The sequence below is a fragment of the Lichtheimia ornata genome (genome assembly GCF_029851405.1).
Source record: "Lichtheimia ornata isolate CBS 291.66 chromosome Unknown scaffold00044, whole genome shotgun sequence".
NCBI lineage: Eukaryota > Fungi > Mucoromycota > Mucoromycetes > Mucorales > Lichtheimiaceae > Lichtheimia > Lichtheimia ornata.
The window spans coordinates 276,146-300,094 of record NW_026695364.1 but is presented as its reverse complement, the minus strand read 5'-3'; the positions used below and the strand labels follow the sequence as shown (position 1 = coordinate 300,094).

General features: G+C 43.6%; 6 protein-coding genes across 6 annotated transcripts; 3 read left to right on the top strand and 3 right to left on the bottom strand.

Annotated features, from left to right (window-relative positions):
• Positions 1 to 2,620: 2,620 nt before the first annotated feature.
• Positions 2,621 to 3,457, bottom strand: O0I10_008434 (uncharacterized protein; the record flags this gene model as incomplete). The annotated part of the gene is made up of 1 exon (XM_058488437.1): positions 2,621 to 3,457. The coding sequence occupies one exon, from the start codon at positions 3,455 to 3,457 to the stop codon at positions 2,621 to 2,623; it is 837 nt and encodes a 278-aa protein (XP_058340907.1).
• A 486-nt stretch (positions 3,458 to 3,943) lies between these two features.
• Positions 3,944 to 5,718, top strand: O0I10_008433 (uncharacterized protein; the record flags this gene model as incomplete). The annotated part of the gene is made up of 7 exons (XM_058488436.1): positions 3,944 to 4,173; positions 4,224 to 4,515; positions 4,589 to 4,833; positions 4,904 to 5,015; positions 5,088 to 5,322; positions 5,405 to 5,469; positions 5,527 to 5,718. 7 exons carry the CDS (start codon positions 3,944 to 3,946, stop codon positions 5,716 to 5,718), a joined length of 1,371 nt encoding a protein of 456 aa, XP_058340906.1.
• Positions 5,719 to 6,594: 876 nt separating this feature from the next.
• Positions 6,595 to 11,069, top strand: O0I10_008432 (uncharacterized protein; the record flags this gene model as incomplete). The annotated part of the gene is made up of 17 exons (XM_058488435.1): positions 6,595 to 6,633; positions 6,724 to 6,903; positions 6,973 to 7,024; positions 7,087 to 7,217; positions 7,293 to 7,586; positions 7,648 to 7,852; positions 7,932 to 8,086; positions 8,156 to 8,657; positions 8,731 to 8,825; positions 8,881 to 9,151; positions 9,203 to 9,796; positions 9,856 to 9,971; positions 10,040 to 10,279; positions 10,342 to 10,623; positions 10,687 to 10,734; positions 10,798 to 10,955; positions 11,027 to 11,069. 17 exons carry the CDS (start codon positions 6,595 to 6,597, stop codon positions 11,067 to 11,069), a joined length of 3,405 nt encoding a protein of 1,134 aa, XP_058340905.1.
• Positions 11,070 to 11,413: 344 nt separating this feature from the next.
• O0I10_008431 (uncharacterized protein) lies at positions 11,414 to 12,731 on the bottom strand (the record flags this gene model as incomplete). Its single annotated transcript, XM_058488434.1, has 2 exons — positions 11,414 to 11,656; positions 11,715 to 12,731. The coding sequence occupies 2 exons, from the start codon at positions 12,729 to 12,731 to the stop codon at positions 11,414 to 11,416; spliced, it is 1,260 nt and encodes a 419-aa protein (XP_058340904.1).
• A 1,783-nt stretch (positions 12,732 to 14,514) lies between these two features.
• On the top strand, positions 14,515 to 19,455 carry O0I10_008430 (uncharacterized protein; the record flags this gene model as incomplete). The annotated part of the gene is made up of 27 exons (XM_058488433.1): positions 14,515 to 14,601; positions 14,661 to 14,858; positions 14,924 to 15,111; positions 15,174 to 15,291; positions 15,349 to 15,435; positions 15,501 to 15,772; positions 15,833 to 15,927; positions 15,989 to 16,137; positions 16,191 to 16,255; positions 16,310 to 16,399; positions 16,456 to 16,602; positions 16,659 to 16,704; positions 16,765 to 16,837; positions 16,891 to 17,030; positions 17,093 to 17,296; positions 17,359 to 17,446; positions 17,507 to 17,573; positions 17,635 to 17,752; positions 17,806 to 17,964; positions 18,021 to 18,083; positions 18,142 to 18,287; positions 18,339 to 18,597; positions 18,657 to 18,699; positions 18,758 to 18,972; positions 19,034 to 19,180; positions 19,241 to 19,315; positions 19,390 to 19,455. The coding sequence occupies 27 exons, from the start codon at positions 14,515 to 14,517 to the stop codon at positions 19,453 to 19,455; spliced, it is 3,405 nt and encodes a 1,134-aa protein (XP_058340903.1).
• An 88-nt stretch (positions 19,456 to 19,543) lies between these two features.
• O0I10_008429 (uncharacterized protein) lies at positions 19,544 to 23,629 on the bottom strand (the record flags this gene model as incomplete). Its single annotated transcript, XM_058488432.1, has 18 exons — positions 19,544 to 19,827; positions 19,895 to 20,029; positions 20,092 to 20,167; positions 20,237 to 20,365; positions 20,429 to 20,558; positions 20,620 to 20,912; positions 20,970 to 21,295; positions 21,356 to 21,717; positions 21,777 to 21,948; positions 22,010 to 22,094; positions 22,156 to 22,341; positions 22,398 to 22,495; positions 22,565 to 22,694; positions 22,754 to 23,047; positions 23,121 to 23,237; positions 23,292 to 23,375; positions 23,428 to 23,511; positions 23,564 to 23,629. 18 exons carry the CDS (start codon positions 23,627 to 23,629, stop codon positions 19,544 to 19,546), a joined length of 3,051 nt encoding a protein of 1,016 aa, XP_058340902.1.
• Between the last annotated feature and the right edge of the window lie 320 nt (positions 23,630 to 23,949).

Below are 23,949 nucleotides of genomic sequence, written 5' to 3'. Positions count from 1 at the left end.
AAAGTTTCACGTTCAATGTCGCAACTAGCCCAAAAAATATTTTTTGGTCGTCGTCGTCGAAGAGGTCGACCCCCAGATCCAGTTTGGCTGGTAGCGACATTGCGAAATCTGGGATTGGCAAGCTTGATCGTGAAACTGGCACACAAGGTGCTGTTGGCCAAGCCGAGCACATTGCTCTAATAAAAACCCCACGTTTCATTGTAAAGTTTGGAGATACAGGCACCTTTATGTTTGTAAGCGTGATGCTATATGACAAGTGGTCTTTGTTCATTGTCAAGTAGGTGGACCCTGGCAGAGCAAAAGATGCAGAGGGTCGTGTTGTGTAACTTGAGTCATTCAGCACGAGCGATGCATGATTCTTGTACACTATTTAGGAATAGTTCAAACTGCCAGCTAATAACCTAGTCCTTCCATTCACCTTTGTTGTCCAATCTAATGCACACGAACGATTTTCCTGCTCCAGCCCAGCATGCCCATCATTCAACTTTCTTGATCCGATGAGATTTGACTGAAAAGCGCTTAAAAGACAGAAGTAGCATACTACATCAGATCAACTCTTAATTTCCACTTCTTCCACTCCCAGCTCCTTGCCTCTTTCTCTCATTCTCAACTGTTGCCCCATTCATACACAATTGCCATCTCCGAACGATTGTCCTGCTTCAACCCATCATGTCAATCCTGCAACTGCCTTGATCCGATTGCCTTTGGCTGAATGGCAAGTCCATGGCGTGTACACAGCCGTCTTCTCACCTTACTGCAACACACGCGTTTCTTGATACAACACGCGCTTTTGCACGCTCCTATACCACAACCAAGCGAAGCAGTGTTCATCCCAGCAGTTGCCATTAGTAATGTCTTTGGTCCATTGTCTTGAACAGCGTTCTTTACTTGCAGCAACTTGGCTGACAGCCTTTGTCATGTGTAACAGCAGATAGCCATTGTATAGAAGCAGCTTTATTTACATGCAGCAACTTGCTTTAATACATACGACCTCCTATGGATATGGATCTGACTATTGGTTTGGTGCATGGGATGGAAGAACCTGGATATGTACAACGTGTGGGGAATGAGTCGTGTTCTTATGCATCCAATGTCAACATGAATCATCATCCATCCTGAACGATTGATGCATTCGACCACGTTACAGTATTCCATAGCAGCTACCATTATCACCCTTTGTGCAACCTGTCAACTATGTACAACCATTATCATCCAACTCCATGACTTGTCACGCTATCACCACCTCACGTCCATCCATTCACCTTGAACAATGATCGCCAAAGGATAGAAACGTTCTAAACCGATGTGTCTCCTCAAATGAAGCAATTCTTTATACATCTTAAGCTGTCTCTTATGAGTGATGTTGGATGAAAGGGTTAATTGATGGTGTGATAAAGGAAAAGAGAGGAAGAAGTGAGAAAGGATCTAATTGATTCATTGTATCTTAACCAAAGGCTGAATTTGATAGTGTTACTCATCTCCCTTTTCAGGATTATGAGTTTGTCAATAACGTCGTAACATACGCTCCTCTTTTGTGGTTTAAGTCTTGTAGAAATGTGTGGAACACAAAGAAACGTTATGACAATGCGACCATCTTTGTGAGCAAGCGGCCCGTCCTAAAGCGTTTCACATTTGCTTTCTTATACACAACTTGGTTGATCTTATTCTATGTACAAAGATTGGCATGAGTAGTCATCAATAAATCATTTGAATCATGCTGGTCTTAGGCATCTCTATGCAAAATGGATCGGCGTCATGGTGTGCATTCATCCATCATGACTATAAAGCCTTGCAAGCCATTTTCTGTATAGCATAGGACTATCCAACTTTAACCATTTAGAGACAAAATAGGATGCTGGCTGTTGCGTAAATATGATATGACAGGGTCCTACTGCATGCCAAAGTCTACATATCACATGCAATAGGTTTCATTTGCAGCAGCAGCAGCGGTCTGGCGGTGGTCACACACAAATGACCCAGGATTTAGAATTTCGGGTTTTTCCATCGGATTCCGCTCTCATGCATCCGTCGGTCCATGGACTCCTCTCCGCCACCCATAGTACATAGAATGAACATGTCGTTGAATGGCGTGATGATGGCAACCCTGTATCATTTTTTTAGTTACTTTATTACTAAACGGGGCATTGAGTGGTCTAATTGTAATGATAGGAAGGATTTGGGTTTGTGGTCAACATAACAAATTGTTTATCACAACAAGGAAAAAGGGGGTTTGGTTGTCAATGGATCTTTCCCACACATACATAGCATGGTCCTAATTCTATGAACAATAGCTGTCTTCGGATGCAACAAAGCTTACTCGGAAGAAATGAAACCTAAGACTGCCGCTCGTCCTCCGCTCTCCCTCTCCCTCTCTCCCTCCCTCTCTCTCTCTCTACTATGATGCTCCTTGATTTAGTCTTTATTTTTGTTGCAGGTAGTGTGCGTGTGAGGATGTGGGCTTGGGGGAATGGGGGAAATGACAAAGAGTAGTAAGGTTCACATGATGATGATGGTGGTGGTGGCATCAAGCCTTTCGTGTGATTTGGTATATATATCAGGAGGTCAAGAAAAAGGGCGGCAGCGGCGGGTGATTTTCTGTAAATACATACTCACCCAAATATCAATGATGATCATCTTCCATGCCACATTCAATTTCATATTCAACGATCTCTTTGAGCTGTGCAAGCAAATCATGACCAGAATGATCCAGCTGATCATAAATGCGCATTTCCCAAATATCGTCTGGCATCGTGGATGAGCGTGGTGCAAACAATGTGTCAAAGAACGCATCTGGATTGGATAATCCTTTTTGACAGTTGATGATAAATTGAGGATAAGCTTGGCGTAGTCGAGCCACACGCTGAGGATAATCACGAATGCGAGCCAAATCCACATGGATAAAGGAAGGTTCTTCTTGTTGTAGGGTGGTGGTGGTAGTAGTGTCATCCTCACCCATATAGCCCACCAGGTCTTTGAATTGTTGTAAAAGGGGTGGGACAGCATGAAGCGCCTTGCTGATACGACCCATCCAATCTTGATCACTCATTTTGGAGCGAGGGCAATACAATGTGTTTTCAAAACGAGACCAATTGTGGTACAAGTGTGACCGAAGGCTACTGAAAAAGGCTGTATTGTGTTGAACCAGGTGTCGCATCTCCTCGTCTCGGTCAAGTAAAGCTACCAAGATAGTATCAGGGACAGCTTGTGCATTAATGTCGATGCTATTGGATCGTGAAATGGAGGGTGAAAGTAGATCATCTTCATTCAGTGGAGAATGTTTGGTGCCACCTGGAGTCTCAGGAAGATCAAATGTCACTGATAGTTTACGTCCACCAGCACCAGTAGGAGGAGTAGTGGCAGTGGTAGTAGTAGTAGTAGCAGTGTTATGGGTACGAGAAGAAGGGTACTCAGCAGGTGGTGTAAGTGGAGCTTCAAAGGGTTGGCTATTCATCATCATTGGGAGAAGAAAAAGGTGGGAAGGAAAGAGAAGGAAAGAAAGAGAAAAGGGAATAATGGGAATTAAGTATAAAAAACCACACGATTCTGTGTGGGTGTGTAAGTGATGGACTTAAACTTCCCGCCCAAGCACAGGCCTCCTCATCCTCTTGTTGTACTCAAACCCCCCGCTCTTAAAACAACAACAGCACTCTTTTACCCCGGACATTTGTAACCATTGTGCGGGTCGGGTCAATCGATTATATTATTATGAGTCTTATGATCATTGCTATGATAGGTAACAGGGGTGTGTGTGGTGGTTGTGGTGGGTGATAAAGTGGGAGGATATCATAATCATCACATTCAGCTGAGTAGTGTGGTAGATGGGTGGATTTTCCATATGAGGTGTCACCTGTATTGCATGAGTGAAACGATCCCTTATTTTACGTCAATGTGATAAGAGGCTTGTATAATCTTTTTTTCTCCACTGCTTTTCCACAAAAAAACCATGCCTCGCAACCTCGCAAAGAAAGCAGCAAAACAACAATCGCGTATAGCAGCACTCAATGCATTGGGTACACCCGCTTCCAGTCGTGCCGCTTCAGAAGACGAAGACGATCTCGATGTAGGATCAGAGGCCTCATTTGGTACCGTCGATTCCACCTCTTTACTGGATGAATCTACTCTTGAAGACGAATTACGACGAGCAGTGGACGATCTTGGTGAAAAAAGGACGAGGTTGGTTGTATGCATATATCCATTGTTGAATGTTTCACTTATGTTCTTAGTACACGAGAAACAGCATTGACCAAGATCAATCGTTTGCTTGCCAACCATTTTTGTGGATCTATTTTTGAGGCGAATGCATCTCGTCAGGAGGCGTTATTACAGCTACTCGTACGATCATTACGTAAACCTGGTACAGCCCAAGAAGCCATCCTAGCTGCCAGAGGCATCGGTTTGACATTTATCAGCGAAGGCGACATTGAAGCGGGTGAAATTGAAGACTTGTTTGGGATGGTGTTGAAATTACTCAAGAACAGCATCAATACTTCAACGGATCCGCAGCTCAAGTGTCAGGTGAGTGAGAGAAAAGGATCCTAATTAGGGAGTGGGTGATCGCTAATGGCGGGTTGTTGGGCACTTGATCTAGTGCATAGAAACCCTCGCCATGGTTACCTTTATTGCCGCATCGACATCGGATACATGTGGTGGTATGGATTACTTTTACAACATCTTGGTCACGGATGGCGAATGCATTCAACCCGATGACAAGCTTTCGCAAAACGACATGAATCCATTACTATACGCCAGTCTACGAGCTTATGGTTTATTATTTGCATCCATCTATGGAGATGCACGTGGAAGTTGGGAGGATGCTTTTGATGAGTCACAAGGGTAAGTTGGGTGGTGATAATGATGCTGGATGACGATGACAGCTAACCTAACCGATTCTCTGGAAATGCAGGGTCATGCCAGCTCATCTTGACTTGCTGCAATCAGGATCCAAAGATATACGTGTGGCTGCAGGTGAAAATGTTGCGCTCATGTTTGAATGTGTCAATGTGACCAAGCGGATGGTAGGTTGCCGTTTTTCATTACTACTACTATTATGACAATAGCATGGCTGATTATGGAATCATCCTTTCTAGTTTGATCAAGATGTTGAAGATGAAGACGAAGATGAAATGCCTGAATACGGCGAGATGGATGAATTAAGGGACATGTTACAACGATTAGCCACCGACAGCAATCGACGCGTCAATAAGCAAGATCGCAAGGAGCAAAAGAGCGCATTCCGTGACATTGTAAGAACCGTGGAGGATGGTACTCGTCCCAATCAGAAGCTCAAAATCGGTGGTCGAGCATTGTATTTCCGTGGCTGGGGTAAGTCATTGTGATACCATCCCTCTGTTTCACACACAAGCATCGGCAAACTGACCTTTTTGGATGTTTACTACTACAATAGCAAAGATCATTGAGCTCGCTGCTTTCCGAAATTTCTTGGGTTCTGGTTTGGCACGACATATGCAGGCAAGTGACAATGCCAATGGCATCCATTTTAATGGTGTAGCTAATACGCATGAATAGGACAATGAGTTACTAGCAGGCGTCTTTGGCAGTGGCCGTAATCTTCAAGTACCACCGGATTCGGAATCCAGTAGTTCGGAAGAAGAGGCAGGGCAATTGGACATAGACCTAGAAGCTGATAGAGGATTTTCGCAATCGGTCGTTTCCAAACGTGAACGAGCACGCAAGATAAAGATGGATAAAAGACGTTAATAATAGACGACAAAAAAAGAGAGATAAGACCCAAATGTCAGTGCATCAGTGTTGTGTATATGTGTATGTGTATGTGCGTGCGTGTGTGTGTATATGGGAGCAGCAGCAATGAGATGCCTTGTTGTCTCAAAGGAAAAAAAGTGAAACGCACACATGACAGAGTGTGGGCAAATGCCTTTTATCAACAGTGACACATTGGCGATTCGAAAGCGGCTATAAAAGTTAATATTGGCCACGGATCTGATCGAATGGTGCAGCATCGGGTTGCTTTCCCGTACCTCCGAGGCACTGGCCAAGATCGCCGTGTACACAACACAAAAGCAACAATGTCAACAAGATGGCACACAGACCCGAAAAAAATGAGTGGTGGAAATGAACCGGTTAAGATGTGGCCATTGCGCCTATCGGGGACCGTTGTGGACAAGAAAAAGAGAGAACTTAATATTTGTATACGTGTTGTGTTGTGTGTGTGTAAGGAATCTTCTTTTTTGGGGGATTCGTGGAGATGGGCGCAAACGAGCAGTAAAAAGGTTAGGATAGCACGCGTGTATGTCGGAGGCATCCGATCCACCAACGGGATTGCTTTGTGTCGCGTGTTTTGCAGGAGAGAGAGAAAGCACTTTTGGGGGTCAATGGAAAGCACAACTTGTGGCAAATCGTCTCTTCCGTGTTGGTTACACTGGTGAGGTAAAGAGAGAGAGGACGACTCAAGAGCATGCATTTTGCCACAGGAAACAGTTTTAAAGAAACCAAAAAAACAAATAGCGCATGAGAGGCGGCATCCTCCCCCTCCCCCCTTTTTTATTTCTTTGCCTGTGCTCTTCCATCTCGGATCCACCTTTTTTTTCTTTCTTTATTCTTTTTCTTTACTTTCTTATGGCACCTAGTAGTAGTTCCAAGACCAATAATCTCAAGGTTAGTCTCATGCATTTTTGATAGATGGCATGTGGTGCGTGTGTATATATGCCAACGGCTGACTCATTCACATGGCTCGCCTATTTGTAGGCTCTTGAATCCAAACTACGAGAGTTGGGTTATGGATACAATTGGAAGCTCATCAAGTATGATACGGATGTACCTGATGACACAACGCCAGCAGCGCCACATGCTACGGAAGATGGTTTGCATGATGATAATCTGTCAGACTTTTACCAGTCTTTAATCAACAATACAAAGCAACCATTGGTAATATCCATCATACATCATTATCACGTTACCAAGGTTTCACCCAGCTAAGCCCTATATCCTCTATAGTGTCAAAATGCAGACTTGATCGTGCCGGTATTCGACAATGAGCGATCACGACGTATGTTGATTGCCCAATCTATATACTTGAGACCCAGCAACTTATTCACAACTCCATCATAGACGACCAAGCGATGTATCAGAAGTTCCTTAGTATCATTGGTGCTCCATGTTCGGAACAAGGTCCAAGTTTCTTTCACACAATTGACGACAAATCTGAATCACATTATCTTGCTGACTTGAATGAATACAATGTAAGGGGGTTGGCGGTTTGAGTAACCGCATGTCTCGAGATCATCCTCAATTAACATGCTGCTGCTATTACATAGTTTGTCAAGAACGACCAACGACGTCATGACCTTATTCAAGAATTTATCGAGAGTGAGCAAACCTATGTTGCCACTCTTCGTATCACCGTTCAGCTCATTGCACGAAAGTTAAATCCACAGCTGCGTGAGAGGAATGGTGAACCTCCGATCATTGACCGCTTTCAGCATAAACGTATCTTCCTCAACATTGAAGACATCTTGGAAGCCAATGAACGATTCCTTTGTGATCTTGAAAAGTGCCAACCCGAAAATCAAAACACGGATGTATGCTTTGGTGAAGTTTGTGCGAGCCATGTAAGTGTGCCTCTTTTTTTGAATTTACGTTTCGCCATGTGTGTAACCCCTTGTTTGGCAGATGGTCAACTTTGACTGTTACCGAAATTACTCGCTTGCGCATCATGGTGCTCACGGGTTCCATGCCACTTTGCTCAAGAGCAACAACAATTACCGAAAATTCCTCGACACGGCATTGAGTGATCGTCGTTGTGAAGACCGGCAATTGCTGGACTTTCTTGTTGAACCACCCCAGCGCATCACACGATACATTTTGTTGATGAAAGGTAATAGACAAATGCATGACACGTACATACATACATACATAGAAGCTGCATATTTATTCATCCATCACCACAACAACAGACATCTTACGCTTCACCTCCCCACAACACCGTGATTACATCCCATTAACGCATGCCTATGTCAAGGCATGTGAGATTGCAACTTTGGCTGATGATGATGCAACCAAGCTTGCCACCATGTGCCACGTTCTCTACAAATCTGTCAAGAGCTCTCCTGTAAGTGTGTACGATCATGTCATTTCGCTTTCTTGTTTTTTTCTTCTCACATGATGACGACGTACATAGTGTTCTTTGGTGAATCAAAATCGATCCCTGATCACCCACTTGGATGCTACCGAGTTGCATCGTGAGACAAGCAAGCCCAAACGTCCTGTTACCATGTTTCTGCTGGCAGACAAAATCTTGATCGCCGAGCGACCAAATCATCATACCCGTGGCGTTGATCTACTCGATGTGGATAACACAAAGCGCAATGAAAACGGCTTTTTAATGCGCAACATCAAAAAGGATCAATGCCTAAAGTTTCGTGGTTGGGTTGACATTGAACAAATCCAGCTATTCAAGGGTGCAGCAGATATCCCAAGCTCATTTTTGCTTTGTGCCTCGACATCACAACAACATGGCCCAGGCCCAGTGGAAACAGAAGAATCATTTGAAACATTCTTTCGCAAAGGCCCTCGTTTGTTTCAGGTCACCTCACCCAAAGATTCAGAAAGCACGTGTTCGCAAACCCTTCAAAATTTCATTCACGATTTCCAACACGCCCAAACATTGGTTCGTCGTTACGGTAAGCTGAGCCGAGAAACATCTCAAACATGCATGTCAATGACGTAGATGGGTTACAATAACGCCACTTTTAGATGAACGCGATGAGGCGCTTCACCGTCAATGGTGCGACATGAACGTTTATACCAATCTTTATGACTCAATCAGCTACACAAGAGCCAATTACAAGGTATAAGCAAGTTTCTATAAATGATGAATGCCCTTTGGCTAAACGTTGGTTCTAGAATAACATTGCTGTGGTGTATGTTGAAGAAGGTAAATCGGTGAATCTCAAGACGTTATTCCGCAGCAGCGGCGCACGCCCAATAACGCCATGGATTGTGGCACTTGTACAAGGTGGACCGGGTGGCTTCCGATTTAGTATCATGAGCAAAGTGCCTCTCAAGCCAAGTCGTGATATTGTACAATCCATTCCTTCCATTGCTACAACCAAACAAGTGCCGGGTTCCGATGGCAAACCAAATCAACTTTTCCAATGGGTCTTTTGGAACAATAGTAAGTGAATTGAAAAAAACATCCCATCCCATTACTTACCCTATTGTCTAGTTGTTTTGTGTGAACGTCATTTACGCGCCAGCCATGATTTTATCCATGTGCATGATGGTGATTTGGAAGCACGTCCTCGTCGTAGTCGTTCACGTAGTCGTTCACGATCACGATCACGATCACGATCCCGTTCCTTATCTCGTTCAACAAGCATTCCCACCTTGTCGAGTATCTTTGGCAAAAGTCATTCTCGCTCATCATCACCCACTGCTGGTGGTGGTGGTGGTCAAAGCCAAGTACAGCCCTCCTCATCAAGATCATCTCCTATTTCATCGTCTTCGTCATCATCAGGAGGTGGTAATGGCCGACGTGGTAGCATGGGTGCCAGAGATTTCTTGGGCTTTGCCACACGACGTTCACGTTCTCGCTCTAGCAGCATGACAAGTAGCTCAGCTTCCACCACATTATCCAAGAGCTTGACCAACAGCTCCAGCGAATCAGTGCATATGGCTGCTGTTGATCATCATCATCATCATCGTACAGGCTCAGCACAACAACAACGTCGCAAAGTGGTATCCGCTTTACCAGCCTCCTTGTGTTTATCCGAATCGGTCTTGCAAAGACCTTCCATGGTGTCAAGCCCACATCAAGAAGGTATTATTATGAATGATCCCATCCACCACCAAAACTCATTTCATGTTGTTGTTGTATAGCATTGGATACCATCTCCATGTATCCGAATCCAGATGTAGCATCATCGTCATCCACACTCTTGGCCTATGCCGAAAGTCAAGCTAACCGATATCGTGGTATTGGTCCCCTTGAGCAGGTATGTACATGCCATCATTGCCAAATGTATATATATATACATGGTTACTCATAATGATTGTATAATAGGAATCGGAAGCCGTGCATCCGATGAGAACAATGGGTGGGCATCGTAGAGGTAGCTATGCTAGTAGTGGTCGCTCACCGGAAACGGAGGCCGAATCGTTGTCTCGTCCCTCAAGCCGAAGCAGCACTCGTTCATCCACACCAAGTTTGGCCTTCTCCAATCATTATAACAATGGCGTAGCAACCTTGGCAAGTCATAGCACTCGTAGTTCTATCAGCTTTGAGGATCTGGAATCGGCAAAGGTAACGTAAAAACGCACACACACATGCATACATGGATATGAATTGTTAACGTGTTTATATAGTATTCGCCTCCACCACGCATGGGGTCTTTTACTGAAAGCAATGCTGATGCTTTACGCAAGGTGCAAGAATTGTTGCGAGCACAAAAGAATGAACGAACCATGCGACGTCAAAGCAGTCAACAACAAGAAAGACCTTCCAACACCGCCTATAATGTGGTTGCCATGGATACCGCTGCTACCGCTACGGCCTCACCACGCAACGATCGCCATAATCAACAAGTGATTGAAAAATGTCGTTCCCTTAGTGATCGTCTTGCTCATTTAAGTGAATCATTGCAAGCTGTAGGTACTCTAATACAAGGTTTTACGTTAATGATGTTGCATACTGACATCATCATTGTATAGCGCGCTACCGAACAAAGTGATCACGAGCGTTCCTATTCCTTGTGCAATGTAAGTTGTATATAGGATACATCCCACCAACAACCAAAGGCTGATGTATGGATTCTCTTTTAGAAATTCAATAGCGAGTTGGAAGAGATTGCTACTGCTCTTGGCACTTTTCGACAAGATCGTCGTCAAAGTTCTTCAGCCAGCATGAATGCTGAAAATGAACTTGCTCGGAAGCTCAAGGAAGCTCAAGCGGAACGAGATTACTGGGATCGTTGTGCAAGGTAAGCTGACACTTCACACGACCCCCACCCTTCCCTTGTTTACTGAACATACGCTTCTCCCCCTTTTGTAGTGATCTCAAGAACCGTATGGTTGAACTCAAAGGCACCCTGTAAATATCCCCTTCTCCACCTATACACACACACACATTCACAACACACGTACAACCCTTGATCATCACCCAACCTCGTACATACATACATCATATACCTTCTTTTACTCCCTTTGGATATGCCACTTTTTCAACACAACCCAACCACACACGACATATGATTATTATTGTAGATAGATGTTCCTATGACCTTGTCATCGTCCCTCCTCCTCATTTTGTACAAAGCGCTCTATTTGTTTATTGTCTTTTCTGTACAGAAAAAGCACACTCATCACTTTATGCCAAATCATACATAAAAAAAGACAAGTTTATATGTAGTTACAATATGTAAATGCAAGAGTCTATTATTTATTTCCACAATTTGCTCATCCATGCTGAAAAGGAAGCTGGCTTTTTTGTAGGCTCGGGTTCAATGGCTGCTGTGATATCGCTTGCTACTGTGACACCTGCATTCCTTTGATTTTGGATTTGTTCCTTGAGTCGTGCAGCGTTCATGCTGTATTGATCCTGGCCTGCAAGATCAGCTGCTGAAGCAGCAAAGTTGACGGCTTGTTGGTAATATCGTACAGCATCGTCGAATTCTCCCTTGAGCTAATGTCATCCATCATGAGTCCATTGGATTGTATGTGAACCAAGCCATCATGCTTACCTCGAGCATCATGCCAAGATTATTGGAGACAACACCACCACATTCTTGACAATCACGATTGGGTTTATCGTCCTTATCCATGGTTTCACCCTTTGTACATGATTCAAGTGATGCTTGTGCCCAACCCAATGCTTCTTCCGATTTGCCCATACCATACATGCATTCACTCAATTGGTTCTGGATGATACCCTTCATGCACGTCCATTGACTTGAGGAGGAGTCTTCTTCTTCAGGGATTTGTTTCAGTGCTGATAATAGCAAAGGCATGGCGAGTTTGAATTCATGCTGCATGGCGTACAGACTTGCCAAGGAACAGGTGATGGTTACACGCAGGAATGGATCCACTTTTTGTTGTTGTTGTTGTTGTGCTTTATGAAATGCCCATGCAAGGAACTCTTCGGCGCCACTGTAATCACCAATGCGTAAATACAAGTCGCCAATCTGTTTGGCTGTGGTCATTTTGATCTCATCATCGTCGTCTTGGTTGGTGGATTGGGAAGATAAAAGCATCCATGCACGTGTATATTCAGTGATGCTGTCAAGGACATTGCCGGCACGGTTTTCATCCTCGGCTAATCGAAGTCGTAATCGAATCACCACATCCGAATGCTCATCAAGATGCTGTTCCTCCAATGCGATACGAAGCACTTCGCGTACATACATGGCCGCCATTTCATAGTCAGGTGATACATGCTCTCGGATATAAGCTCCATGCAACAGATTACGTGCCGTATATGTCAATTCACTCGGTGTCTCTTGTAGATAGTGTTCAATATACAAGTGATAGGACTGCCAAGCAATAGCCGTAGCCAATGTCAACGAGGCCACCGTAATGCCACTGATTTTAGCTGCTCGTTTCATTTGTGACCCAAGCTTTTTGAATGCAGCACCCGATGGATTGGTCGTGAATTGAGGAGGAGCGGGTGCTGATGCCATCCCACGTCGTCGAGTGAATGCACCACATGGTGGTCGTTGCCGTAAGAGTCCACGTGCTGCTGTTGTCCTTGAAAGAAACATGGTAAGACAAGAAAGTGACTGCAACGATTTCCCGCCCATCAAGTCTTTTTGACACAATGGTCATGTGATGTTCCCCCGAAAATCATGCCCCTGGAGGATTGCCAATGAATGGAAGATAATGGGACCCTCAAAGAGTAACGTAACTAGTATCCTTAGACGATGAGCAATGCTGAAATAAAGAGGATCACACCAAGTGATTTAACGGCTTCCATGACCTGCCATTGGATCGGTATTTTGATCCATTTGAATCAATGGGTATACTTGATATTAGATAGTATCCCCAAATTAGAATGCTATCTTGTTACGAATACAATAATGCATATTTTTCATGCCTTGTATCATCATCGTCCTCACAACAAAGAACACCATGCAAGTTAGTATGCACAGCTATGCCAGATGAGGCATGATTGCTGATACCCAATATTGAGAGTAGGTTGACAACATGGTTAAGTCACCTTTGTAATGATGGGGATGTGTATTCGGCGTACAAGTGATTGATTTCCTTGATAGATTTCTTATCATCTGCCCTATTTTGGCCGATGTATACGTAGACAACATTACACCTAGGCGCGCCCCATCACTTTATCAGCTCATGCATCAATTTATCAATGCATCATCTAATAAACAATACCCACGCCCACAATGCACAATAAAAGGATGTTGTCGCCGCCCACCATTCTCTCACATCTCTCTTTCATGATTGCTTACAAGGTCAAATCACCAAGGTTTTGTACGTATCCCCAATTCCTGCAACCTGTGGACAAGCGCTGATCTAGTGTGGTCTTTCATATATAGTGCTTTTCATTTTTATCCTATACTCTCATTGGAGATCGTTGTATTGCGATATTGTATTCTTGTAACGAGGTAAAGCCTGATCATGTTGCTTGATGAGCCACTACTCTTACACGCTACCTTCTTACTTTCGATATAGCTATCTCTCCGTGAAGCATCTGCAAAAGTTGGTTTCGGTACCGTGGTCTACATACGTCGCGTGCTGAATTTGACTTTGTGCATTTGACATGGTGCAGGGGAACTACCTCAAATTCCCATGGTGGTGATTTAATGGCTTCCGGCACTAGAGACTCAAGAACATGAGTTCAACCACTTGCAGAAACTCATCCAAGGAAACCAAAAGATACTCTGTGTAATGCCACCCAAAGCGTGCAAACGCGATATCAAACTTTAAAAAGAAAGTACAGCGGTATTTTGAACGAGGATCAACCCAACGAAGAAGTGTGCAGCAATTCCGATGATGACATGCCAATTAAATCAAGCCCTTATTGCTGGCATGGAATTTACCAAAGGATTCAAGAAACGAAGAGAGGCTCAACATAAACAAATGAGCTGGAAAGAATGCTTGCCCAGAGCAAAAAGGTAGAAATGGCGAATTACAAATACTCTTCGTGTCCAGTTTGGAAAGGATACAAGAAAACAACGATCATCGTAGATATCAATGCATTTCTCCCTTATCCAATTGTACCCTTGTATCATCATGCCAATAATGTTGAATACATACATCTCTATACAGCTCTCTTAAATAAACAGCATTGGTTGTAATTATGTAAAAACTCGATAGTAGTAGGGTCATGATTCAAATGGATGAGCTGCACCTTGTCAAAATACCGATCCAATGGCAGGTGATTTCAAACGCGCAGCAGCCAGGCGCGTGTAAAGTTCCAAGACAGACGCGAAATCGCGTAGGGTGCCTTATTCCTCCTTCTCCTTCCCTCCTCTCCCCTTTTCTTCCTTACTACCCCGCGATCCACGCCGAGTCTCTTGCAACATGGATATTGACAGACATCAATTGGTGTTCGAATCTCGCCTTATTACCAATCGACTTGTGACAGCAGAACTCATTCCCAAGCTCGAGGCACGTTTGAAAACTACATGTACGACCACAACCACTGACACATGCCCATTTCCTTCTAGACTTTACATGGGCTATTAAAGGCATTCGATCAAGATCTGGTGGACAAGAACTCTCTCAATGAGGTTGCCAGAGACCTGGTTCATCCAAAGATTATGCGCCATTCGTCCGAATCCGTGAGGGCCCTGGCAGTGTGTTGCTTAGCTGATATCCTGCGTTTATATGCACCTGATGCACCCTATGACGAGACTGAACTCAAGGTATATATATATACATATCATTTCCCTCGCTATCCTTTCTTCTATTCTAACATGGTAGTTTATAGAGCATCTTTCAATTATTCATATCCGAGATCAGGCATCTTGACAAGCATCAAGAAGATCCCAACTTTCAACGCTACTTTTATCTTCTCGAATCACTTTCCACTGTCAAGAGTATTATCATTATTGGCGATCTCGACAATGCTGAAGAGTTGACCACACAATTTATCAAGACCTTTTATGAATTGGGCGAGTATGTGTTATAATCCATGAAGGAGGTAGTGAGTGGGAAGCTGACATGTTGTTCAACCTTAGTGCCAATGTTACCCGGAATATCTTGGTGTGCATGACAGAATTGATGGTGATGCTTGTGGACGAAAGCGAATCCTTATCCGAAGATGTGATTGAAATGACATTGGAGCAGATTCAAAAGGTAATGAAAAAGAGGAGATGGTTGATTTGATGTCGTATACTAAGATGGGGGAATTAGCAAATGGATTCACCCGACTCACATAATACCATGGCTGTGGATTTGGCACGTGCGTGTACAGATGTCATGCAACGTCATGTTTGTCAGGTAATGTCTTCGCCTCTCCCCCCCCCCGAAATCATCTATCTTCTCATTGCTTCATCTATACATAGTATTTCTCAGATGCATTGATGGCCATGAGCAAAAGTGATGGATCAACTGAGGATATCGAGGAATTGCAAAAAGTGCATCGACTTATTCAAAAAGTACATTCCGTCGTCCCTGATCTCTTGTTGAACGTGGTGCCACAATTGGAGGAAGAAATGAAGGTGGACGATTTCACGGTCCGTGTATTGGCAACAGAGACCATCGGTGGTATGCTATGTGAAAAACGATCCAATTTACATCAACGTTATCCAAGTGTATGGAAGACATGGTTGGGAAGGTAAGCAAGTGCATATGGAATACTTAGAGGTATGTGAATCTCATCGTGTGTCCTCTATAGACGCAATGACAAGGCGGTACATTTGCGTATCAAGTGGATCGAGAGCGCTGCCAACATTTTCGAGTCGCATTACTTTGCAATCGCCACCTTGAATGGTAAAAAAAGATATACACACACCCCAAGGTTGCCGGATCCTAAAAGTTGTTCTTCTTTTAGAGTACCTTAAGGATAGACTATTGGATCCAGAAGAAAAGGTGCGAGCAGTCGCTTGTCGAGTGATTGGAGAGATGAGCCTGGACCACATTATCGATCATGTTGATATCAAGTTGCTTCAAGAAATTGCAGCGAGATGCAAGGATAAAAAGGTAAAATGGTGTCTTGCGAGGGTCTACGGGTATACTAAGCGATGTATCGTTAGTCAACTGTACGCAAAGTAGCCATGTCTACCCTTGGTTCGCTTTACCACGCTGCCTATCCCAGAATGTAAGTGTCAAATCAAATAGAATTTATTCACATGTCACTCAACAATCACTCTAGTCAAGAAAATGATGAAAGTGCTGTTTCCAAGCTTGGATGGATTCCCGAAAGTATCCTTTACTGCGTTTATGTGGATGATGTATCTGTCACGTAAGTCATCAAGGATGAGAAAATGGGAATGAGGTATGCTAATTCTTTTAGTTTAGTGCACTAGTGGAAAAGACGTTGCATGAGTATATTTTCCCTCCTATGGACGATGATTTGGAGCGAACAAAGCGCCTCGTCTCTATTCTGGAGATGGTCAATGAACGATCAAAGTTTGGATTCATCAGCATCATCCGCAAGCAGAAAAGGTAAATAGGGCAAGTAACACGATTCGACCTGTATCACTCAGCATGAACGTGGATAGTCTTATGGCAGCACTCCGTAAATTCATTGATGCATGCAAGCAATCGGTAAGTGATCCTCCATTGCCTTTTTCCCCTGTTGCTGATTGTGGATTCAACTTTTGTTAGAATGGGGATATGGAAGTGGATGATGCTCAAGTGGATCGTAGTCAAATTGAGACCCTTGCCACACGCATTGCAGGTACATTTATACCGATACGATAGATAACACGGGCTGACATTGATGGTCTTTAGCAACGTTCCCGGAAAGCTCAAAGGTGTCAAGCGCAATGCAAAGTCTTTCGGATATCCTTGTTGATGATGAAGACATTCGAGAACTCTTTGAATCATGCATCGATCCAAACAATGACTATGTTGATATCCGCAAGAGCCAGGCAAGTCTATTTCTCTTTGTTACCATGAAAAGAACAATGAAAGCTAACTTTATAAAAAACAGCGTGAGCTTGCAACCAGCCTCAAAGACGAGAGTTCGAGCATCCATGAAATATTACAACCTGTCCTTCGACGCGCTTGTCCTACTCTTGTCAACAAAGGCCTCATTCCTCATCTATTCTCCATTGTATCGAGTCAACGACCTTCTCGAAGATCATCATCCGCTACCCAGAGCAAACATGTTGTGATGGCACAAGAACTTCTTACAGTACGTTGCTTCTATCCTGTTTGGCATGGCATGGAATGCTCACTCACTTGCAACAATGTTAGGAAATTTCACAAACCTTCCCAGCAATGTATGATTCTTTCTTGTACAACTTGGTGAGCACCTTGACCCATTCCAAGAATGAAAATATCAGTAAGTAGTAGTCGTGGATGGGATGATTGGTGACCCGCTTGGCTGATTTATCTATTGTAGCTCGAGGAGCCCTTGAATTGCTGTCACAAGTGGTTGTCAATGGTGTCAAGATCGATCTCGATGACCAGTAAGTTTTCCAACACATGGTGATCCTTTGATGTTTTACTCATGATACCCCCTATTATTAGAAAATTGCTCGATCAACTTACCTCCCTTGCACAAGGTCAGGATATTGAACAGGCGCGGGATGCATGTATCGTGCTCTCCCATATGGATGCTGTGGACGTTTGTGCCGATGTTATACAGGTAAATGGGATTGTATTCGACCTTTTTGGTTTACTCAACGGATCTTTTAAAAGGTGAATGCCAACAATCTATCTACGTCATTCCTTGAAATTGCTGCCTCGTTGGCATCCCTGAGCCAATTTGCGTTATACATGCCTGTTCACATGGCTGGTTGCATCGACGATGTCGCTGAATTCATTTTCGAGAAATTGATGCCATATGAAACCAAAAAGGTATGTTGGATTATACCAAAAGAGTGAACCCAATCGTGCTGACACCATCTACATAGAGCAAGCGATCCAACCCAGAATGGTTATCCTATGACGATCTTGATGATTCCTCAAAAGCAAAGGTAAGCAAAACCAATGTTCCTGATACGAGCGGGGGGCGATAACACATGGTAATGGTAGATGGCTGGATTGGAGCTACTGATCAACTATTTGGCGGGCACCACATTGGATATTGAACCCAAGGATGAATTGGTCAAGGAGATCTTTGAGATGTTGTTTGATTATATCAACAGCTCAGCTGATACGGCATTTGCTGATGAAACCAGGTATGAAGAAGGTGGTGGATAGAATTGACCATGGTTACTAAATGATATCAGTGCGGCCGAGTTGGCACATCTTCGATTAGCTGCTGTCAAAGGTGCTCTCAAGCTGACTCATATGTCCCAATTTGAAAGCCAATTATCCGTGGAGCGCTTTGAACAAATGTGCTTGGTCTTGCAGGATTCATGTTATCAAGTCCGTGAAAAGTATGCAAACACACTTATCCGAGGCTTGACACTCAAAGAGGTGCATCATCGATACCTTTCATCCCTGTTCTTGATGGCGCACGAGGTAGAAAACCTGTTGTTCAAGCAGGTAAGTTTTTCTTTGTGTGATACGCAATTCAACGCTGACTGATACATCTATGTAAATAGGTTAGATACTTTATTGAAAAATGGGCTGCCAAACACAAGTCAGGTACGCGATGTTACACCTATACCATTGTTCATGATCTTACTCTTCTTTGGCTTTGTAGAAACAACGGTCATGGAAACATCCTTTATGCAACTGATCCATATCCTCGCCCACCATCCCGACTTTTCCATAGCCAACAATGACCTTGCTCTCTTTATGCGATATCTTCAATTCTTTATCTCATGCGTGGCATCACCTGATAATGTCGCCTACCTGTATCATGTTACACAAAAGATCAAACTATCAAAAGACGTGCGTTCGATCGAACAAAGCGAGGTACGTATACACACACTCAATGATTACAACCACCAAAGTACTCATTTAGATGCTCTCTTAGAATTCCTATTGTCTCAGTGACCTTGCAGCGTTGTTGATCAATCGTAAATGTAAGGATTCATCATGGCCACTCAATGTATCCCAGGAGCCTGTGCGTTTGCAATCCAAATTGTACAAGTCATTACCATCAGGCGCAGTACAGACCGAGGTAAGTATAAGGATCGTCATTTTTACTTTTGGCAACTGACACACCATTTGGGGCTATTAGACGATGAAAAAGAACTACCTGCCGGAATCATTTATTGCATATGTAGAACAGCATCACGACAAGGGCGGTGACAAGGTAAGGAAGGCATTGTATATATCTAATGGAACGTGTTCATGTCATGTTAATCAACCCATTTTTTTTTATTATAGCGAGCGGGTCAATCTACTGCTGGAGAGCATGGTGCTTCTGCTGCCAAACGAACCCGTACATCTTAATTCATTTTCCTTTGCACATATTCAAACACTTTATACTTTTCAATAAAAAACAACTTGGCTAGTATACATGTTGTTGTTGTCTTTTTCATTAGCTAGTAATTCGGGTAATAGACTCTGTAAATTGGCGTATCGATTCATCAGGATCATTTCGTGTCATGTTGGAAAGTGTTTCTATCGCTTGTTGTATGTGTGAATTGGTTGTGTCGATCCGGTACCAGTAACTTAATGCGCTGATGACAAGTTGTATGTTGATTTTCCGTTGTTCGATATGAGAGGAGGATGGAATGAGCTGTAGGCATGTTTCAACAAGTAGACTCGTAGGTTGTGCGGTCGCTAGTAATGATAAAAGTTGTGGCATGATCTCATTCAAATCTAGAGAGATGGTATAGCATGTGAGTGAGTGATAAGATCCTTGTCAATGTGTCTCATCCAATCTTACTTTGCGTGTGGAATAGATTAATGGTTTCGGGGCTATTGAGAAACTCTTCTATCCGTTCCTGACGTCCTCGTAATTCTGCTGATAATAATTCCCATATCGTAATGGTCTCATAGGTCTCCATGGCAAATGATGACACTACGGCCATCATCATGTTAGTAAGCGGTATTCTCCAAAAGCCATCTCCATCCACCACTTACCAAGGAAACTGGTATTGATACTCTCGCCAAAACATTGTATTTTCCCTGCTTGAATGAAGGATACCATATTCCCAAGCTATATAATACAAATGTCAGCCCATGAAATTCCACCACACCCACCCACCCACATAGGGTTCAATGCTACCTGATCCGGAACAATCATAGCTGCCAGCAGTTTGATTAATTCAACGTTGCCAATGGTATAGGCCGGCATGTATTCGTACAATAAGGGTAGAATGTCAAAGGTATACTGGGTATTCACCTCTGCGAGAAGCTTAAAACATGTCAATTCGGATCCATGACGCGTGTGTGTGTGTCGTGTATGATGTTGGCTTACCTGCATATCGAGTGTCAAGCATTCAGACAAGCCAGCGTCCGCCATGCCATATCCCTTCGATACCAATATCCGATACAAGTCGATCATACTTGCTATCCAAGTGTTTGCTTCTTGTTGTTGTGATAGTCGACTGCATTTGCATGTTAACAACCATTGATCCTGTATATTTAAAATCTATCAATCAACCCTACCTTGCAAAAAAGGACCACCAACGCATCCCAACCAAATGTCGATTGTTGTTATTGATTGACTTTGTAAGCGCTGATAGAAGATCCATCATCTTTGTGCGAGCTGACGTATCCTCTTTTTTGTGTGCAGACCAAAGCGTCGTCATGAGAACATCCATCAAATCTTGTGAGCTATCGACGATCACATCATCCAAATTGTCACTCGTGATTGTAAATGCATGCTCCAAAAGGGTCATGTCGGATATCTGGTAGATTTGTTCAGCCATGCTCGATGCCAATGCTTCTCCAGAAAGTGACTAATGATTGTTGGGATGAGATGCAATGTTCATTGAGAGAGAGAATCTTTTTCATACCATGCGTAAATAGACATCAAGCACCTCTCTTAAGCTGCGCTTTGCAATGGTCATTTGGAGTTGTTTTTCTTCTTCATCTTCAAGACCTGATACGAGCGATGAACAGGCCGATTGGAATCGAACAATAGAGTCGCCAAACATCATATAAGATTGACTTGAATCCATCACCTTGCTTGTTGTCACGATCACTGGCTGTGGAATATCTTCTGCAGTCGATACACCCTCCATGACTTGGGCATCTTGATCCCCTTGCTCAATCACCATTGGTTCTCCTGCTGCAGGTTGGTGGTCGCTAGGTGGAGGTGTCTTTTCCTTTTCCATCGTGTCTAAAGAGCCAAGGGTGAATCATACTTGATGCCATGCACGATTAAAACTTGAACCCATACCATTTTCACCATAAGGATAACGAGCAACAACAACATCATCATCTCCTTGTATTAATCCTTCCATCGCACCATTCTGATTTTCATTGATAGATGGCTGTTGTTGTTCTTCCTCAGTCTTAATCGTGGTGGTATCTGGAATGGGTCGTTGAGACGTCGGCGTGTTGGAAGAAGAAGAAGACATGGAGGGTGATTGGAGTATGGGGCTGGATATGGAAGCTGCTGGTGGCATTTGTGGTAATGACGAGGCGTTGTTATTTGCTGATGTCGATTCTTTGGATGTGAGGAAAGGCGAAAAGAGTGCTTGCATGCAATCACGTGTCGACTTTTCAGTTAATGAGCAGTTGTAGATCGGCATAAGGCTCCTATTACATAGTATGAATAACAACCCCCATCACGACGCGATATAGCAAAAAGCACTTGCCTGATAACGCCCTTTTCCAACATGACACGCATACCACAAGCGACGCATTTTTCCATGTAATCCTTCAATGGCGGGTAGTACTCATCCACAGCGTGTTTGAGGAATTCCATCATGATGGCGGTGATGTAAGGATAGCGTTCAGCCGATCGTTCCATAAGAAGCATTGATGGCTCTATACATACATGTATAATCAGCATCCAGAACACCATAACGTACAAGCTGCTTGCACATACCAATAAACATGATGTTATCATTCTCCTTGAAGAAAAGCCAGTCATAAATCAAAGCAATCTTGACATTGGCAGCGACCACTGGATTCTAAGAAAAGCTTGTTGCATGAATTTCTGCATTGTTGCACAAACAGATGTTTCTTGGTTACCTTGATCGCTCGGAGCAAACTGCCAATGACAACATAGCGTGGCACAATATCACTTTGCAAGATTTGATTTGAAGGATACCATCCAGCCACAATGTAACGGATCACATCGACATAGAATGATTCGGCTGTAAGGAGATAGCGTTGCATGAACCATCCAAGGTTGCGTTGATAATGGCCGTTTCGCAGCTAGTAGAATAAAGTTTAATCGCGTTGCCTAGCAACAAAGGTGTACATTTACTTACATTCTGGAGAATAAACAATAGCTTGTGTTCCATATCAGGCGTCAACCTGCAACGTAAATATTCCCTAGGCGTGGGTGTCTGAAGTAAGGTGGTAATACCTATGTACGGCCATCACCATCAGGGATCCCCTCTTGTTGTGAAAAGTGATTGACAATGGACATACATACCTTTGAACATGGGCGAAAGCTTTTGTGGTTCATTCAACAGATCATGCCATAGCTGCTGAAACTCTGGAATGGAGGAGACATCTTGTAAAAGGCGTACGAGATCCCGTCCAATGACACAACATGCCATCCACTAAGAGAGTCATCCATTTAGCCAAGAGATGCCGGGGGTATCGCGCGTGTGATATTCACCTTTTCTCGCATTAGGCTGGTGACAAATTTGATCTCTCGCTGTTGCAATTGTGACAGTTGGCCCGTGCGGTGATCGGGAATTTGACGTAGATAGGTGTAGACAGCAATGGCAATGATTCTTGGATGAAGATGAAGCCATCGTCGATGATGTTCGCATAGTCTGAGTAGCTGATATGAAAAGTTGGTATTGTTGGAACTCATATCGCCGGATCGAATTTGACGCAGTAGACTCAAATAGATATTCTCAATCGCTTGCACATCCAATGTCGTGAGTTCGTTGATCAACCATAGCATCTAAAAAGAAACACACATTCCCCCTTTAGATGTTGATCATCTCCCATCCCATCCCATCCATCCCTCATCCTACCTGATCTCGCGTACGCGGCTTTAATAAATGAAACCTTGTATTGCTGGCAAGGATATGGATTCGATTGATGACAATGCCAAATTGATCACGATTCACCAGAGTGAGACTATTAAAATGCTATCTCATTGTAAGTTCTCATTGCAAAAGGTAGGGCAAAGAGGAATAACATACTGTCTGGGCATTTTCTGGCTCCGTCAAAGCGCCATACAAGAGGGCTGACACGATCTCTGTGTAATCGCGTCGACTTTGGGAGGCCTATAGCGACAAGGTTAACCAATGGACAACGACACCGTACTCGTCAACATGCCTTTTGTTGTAGAATGTTGTGGATCTCCAACTCTGACTTGTCGCTAATCGATTGACAATATTGGGTATAATGAGCCGAGAGTTCCTGTTACACTGCTCGTTAGTTGCAAGCTCATGGCACTCCTTTTAAAACGCACCTTGTCCAACTCGTCCACCGCTTCAATCTCGTCGAGATCATAGAGATTCGAGATATCGGCCTCCATATTTGCCCAATGGGGGAGGTCCACGTAAAAAGAATAAAGTCGACTGAGGAAGAAGAGTGAAAAATGATGGGGGGGGGGCTATAAGATTTATGCGGAGAGTACTTGTTCATTCGGCGTGCGTTGTATGGCGTTGATTCGACATGCATAGGCTACCTTGAAAATAGTGGAAGGGTACATAAACGGATGGATGGCTGTTCGCGTCTTATGGTTGAACGACTTCATAGATGCAGCTATTCGTGGACATGGCACTTTTACGTCGATGCATCACACTGATCAAGCATTCAACGTACAACAGATATCGGCGAATGGTATTATTCAAC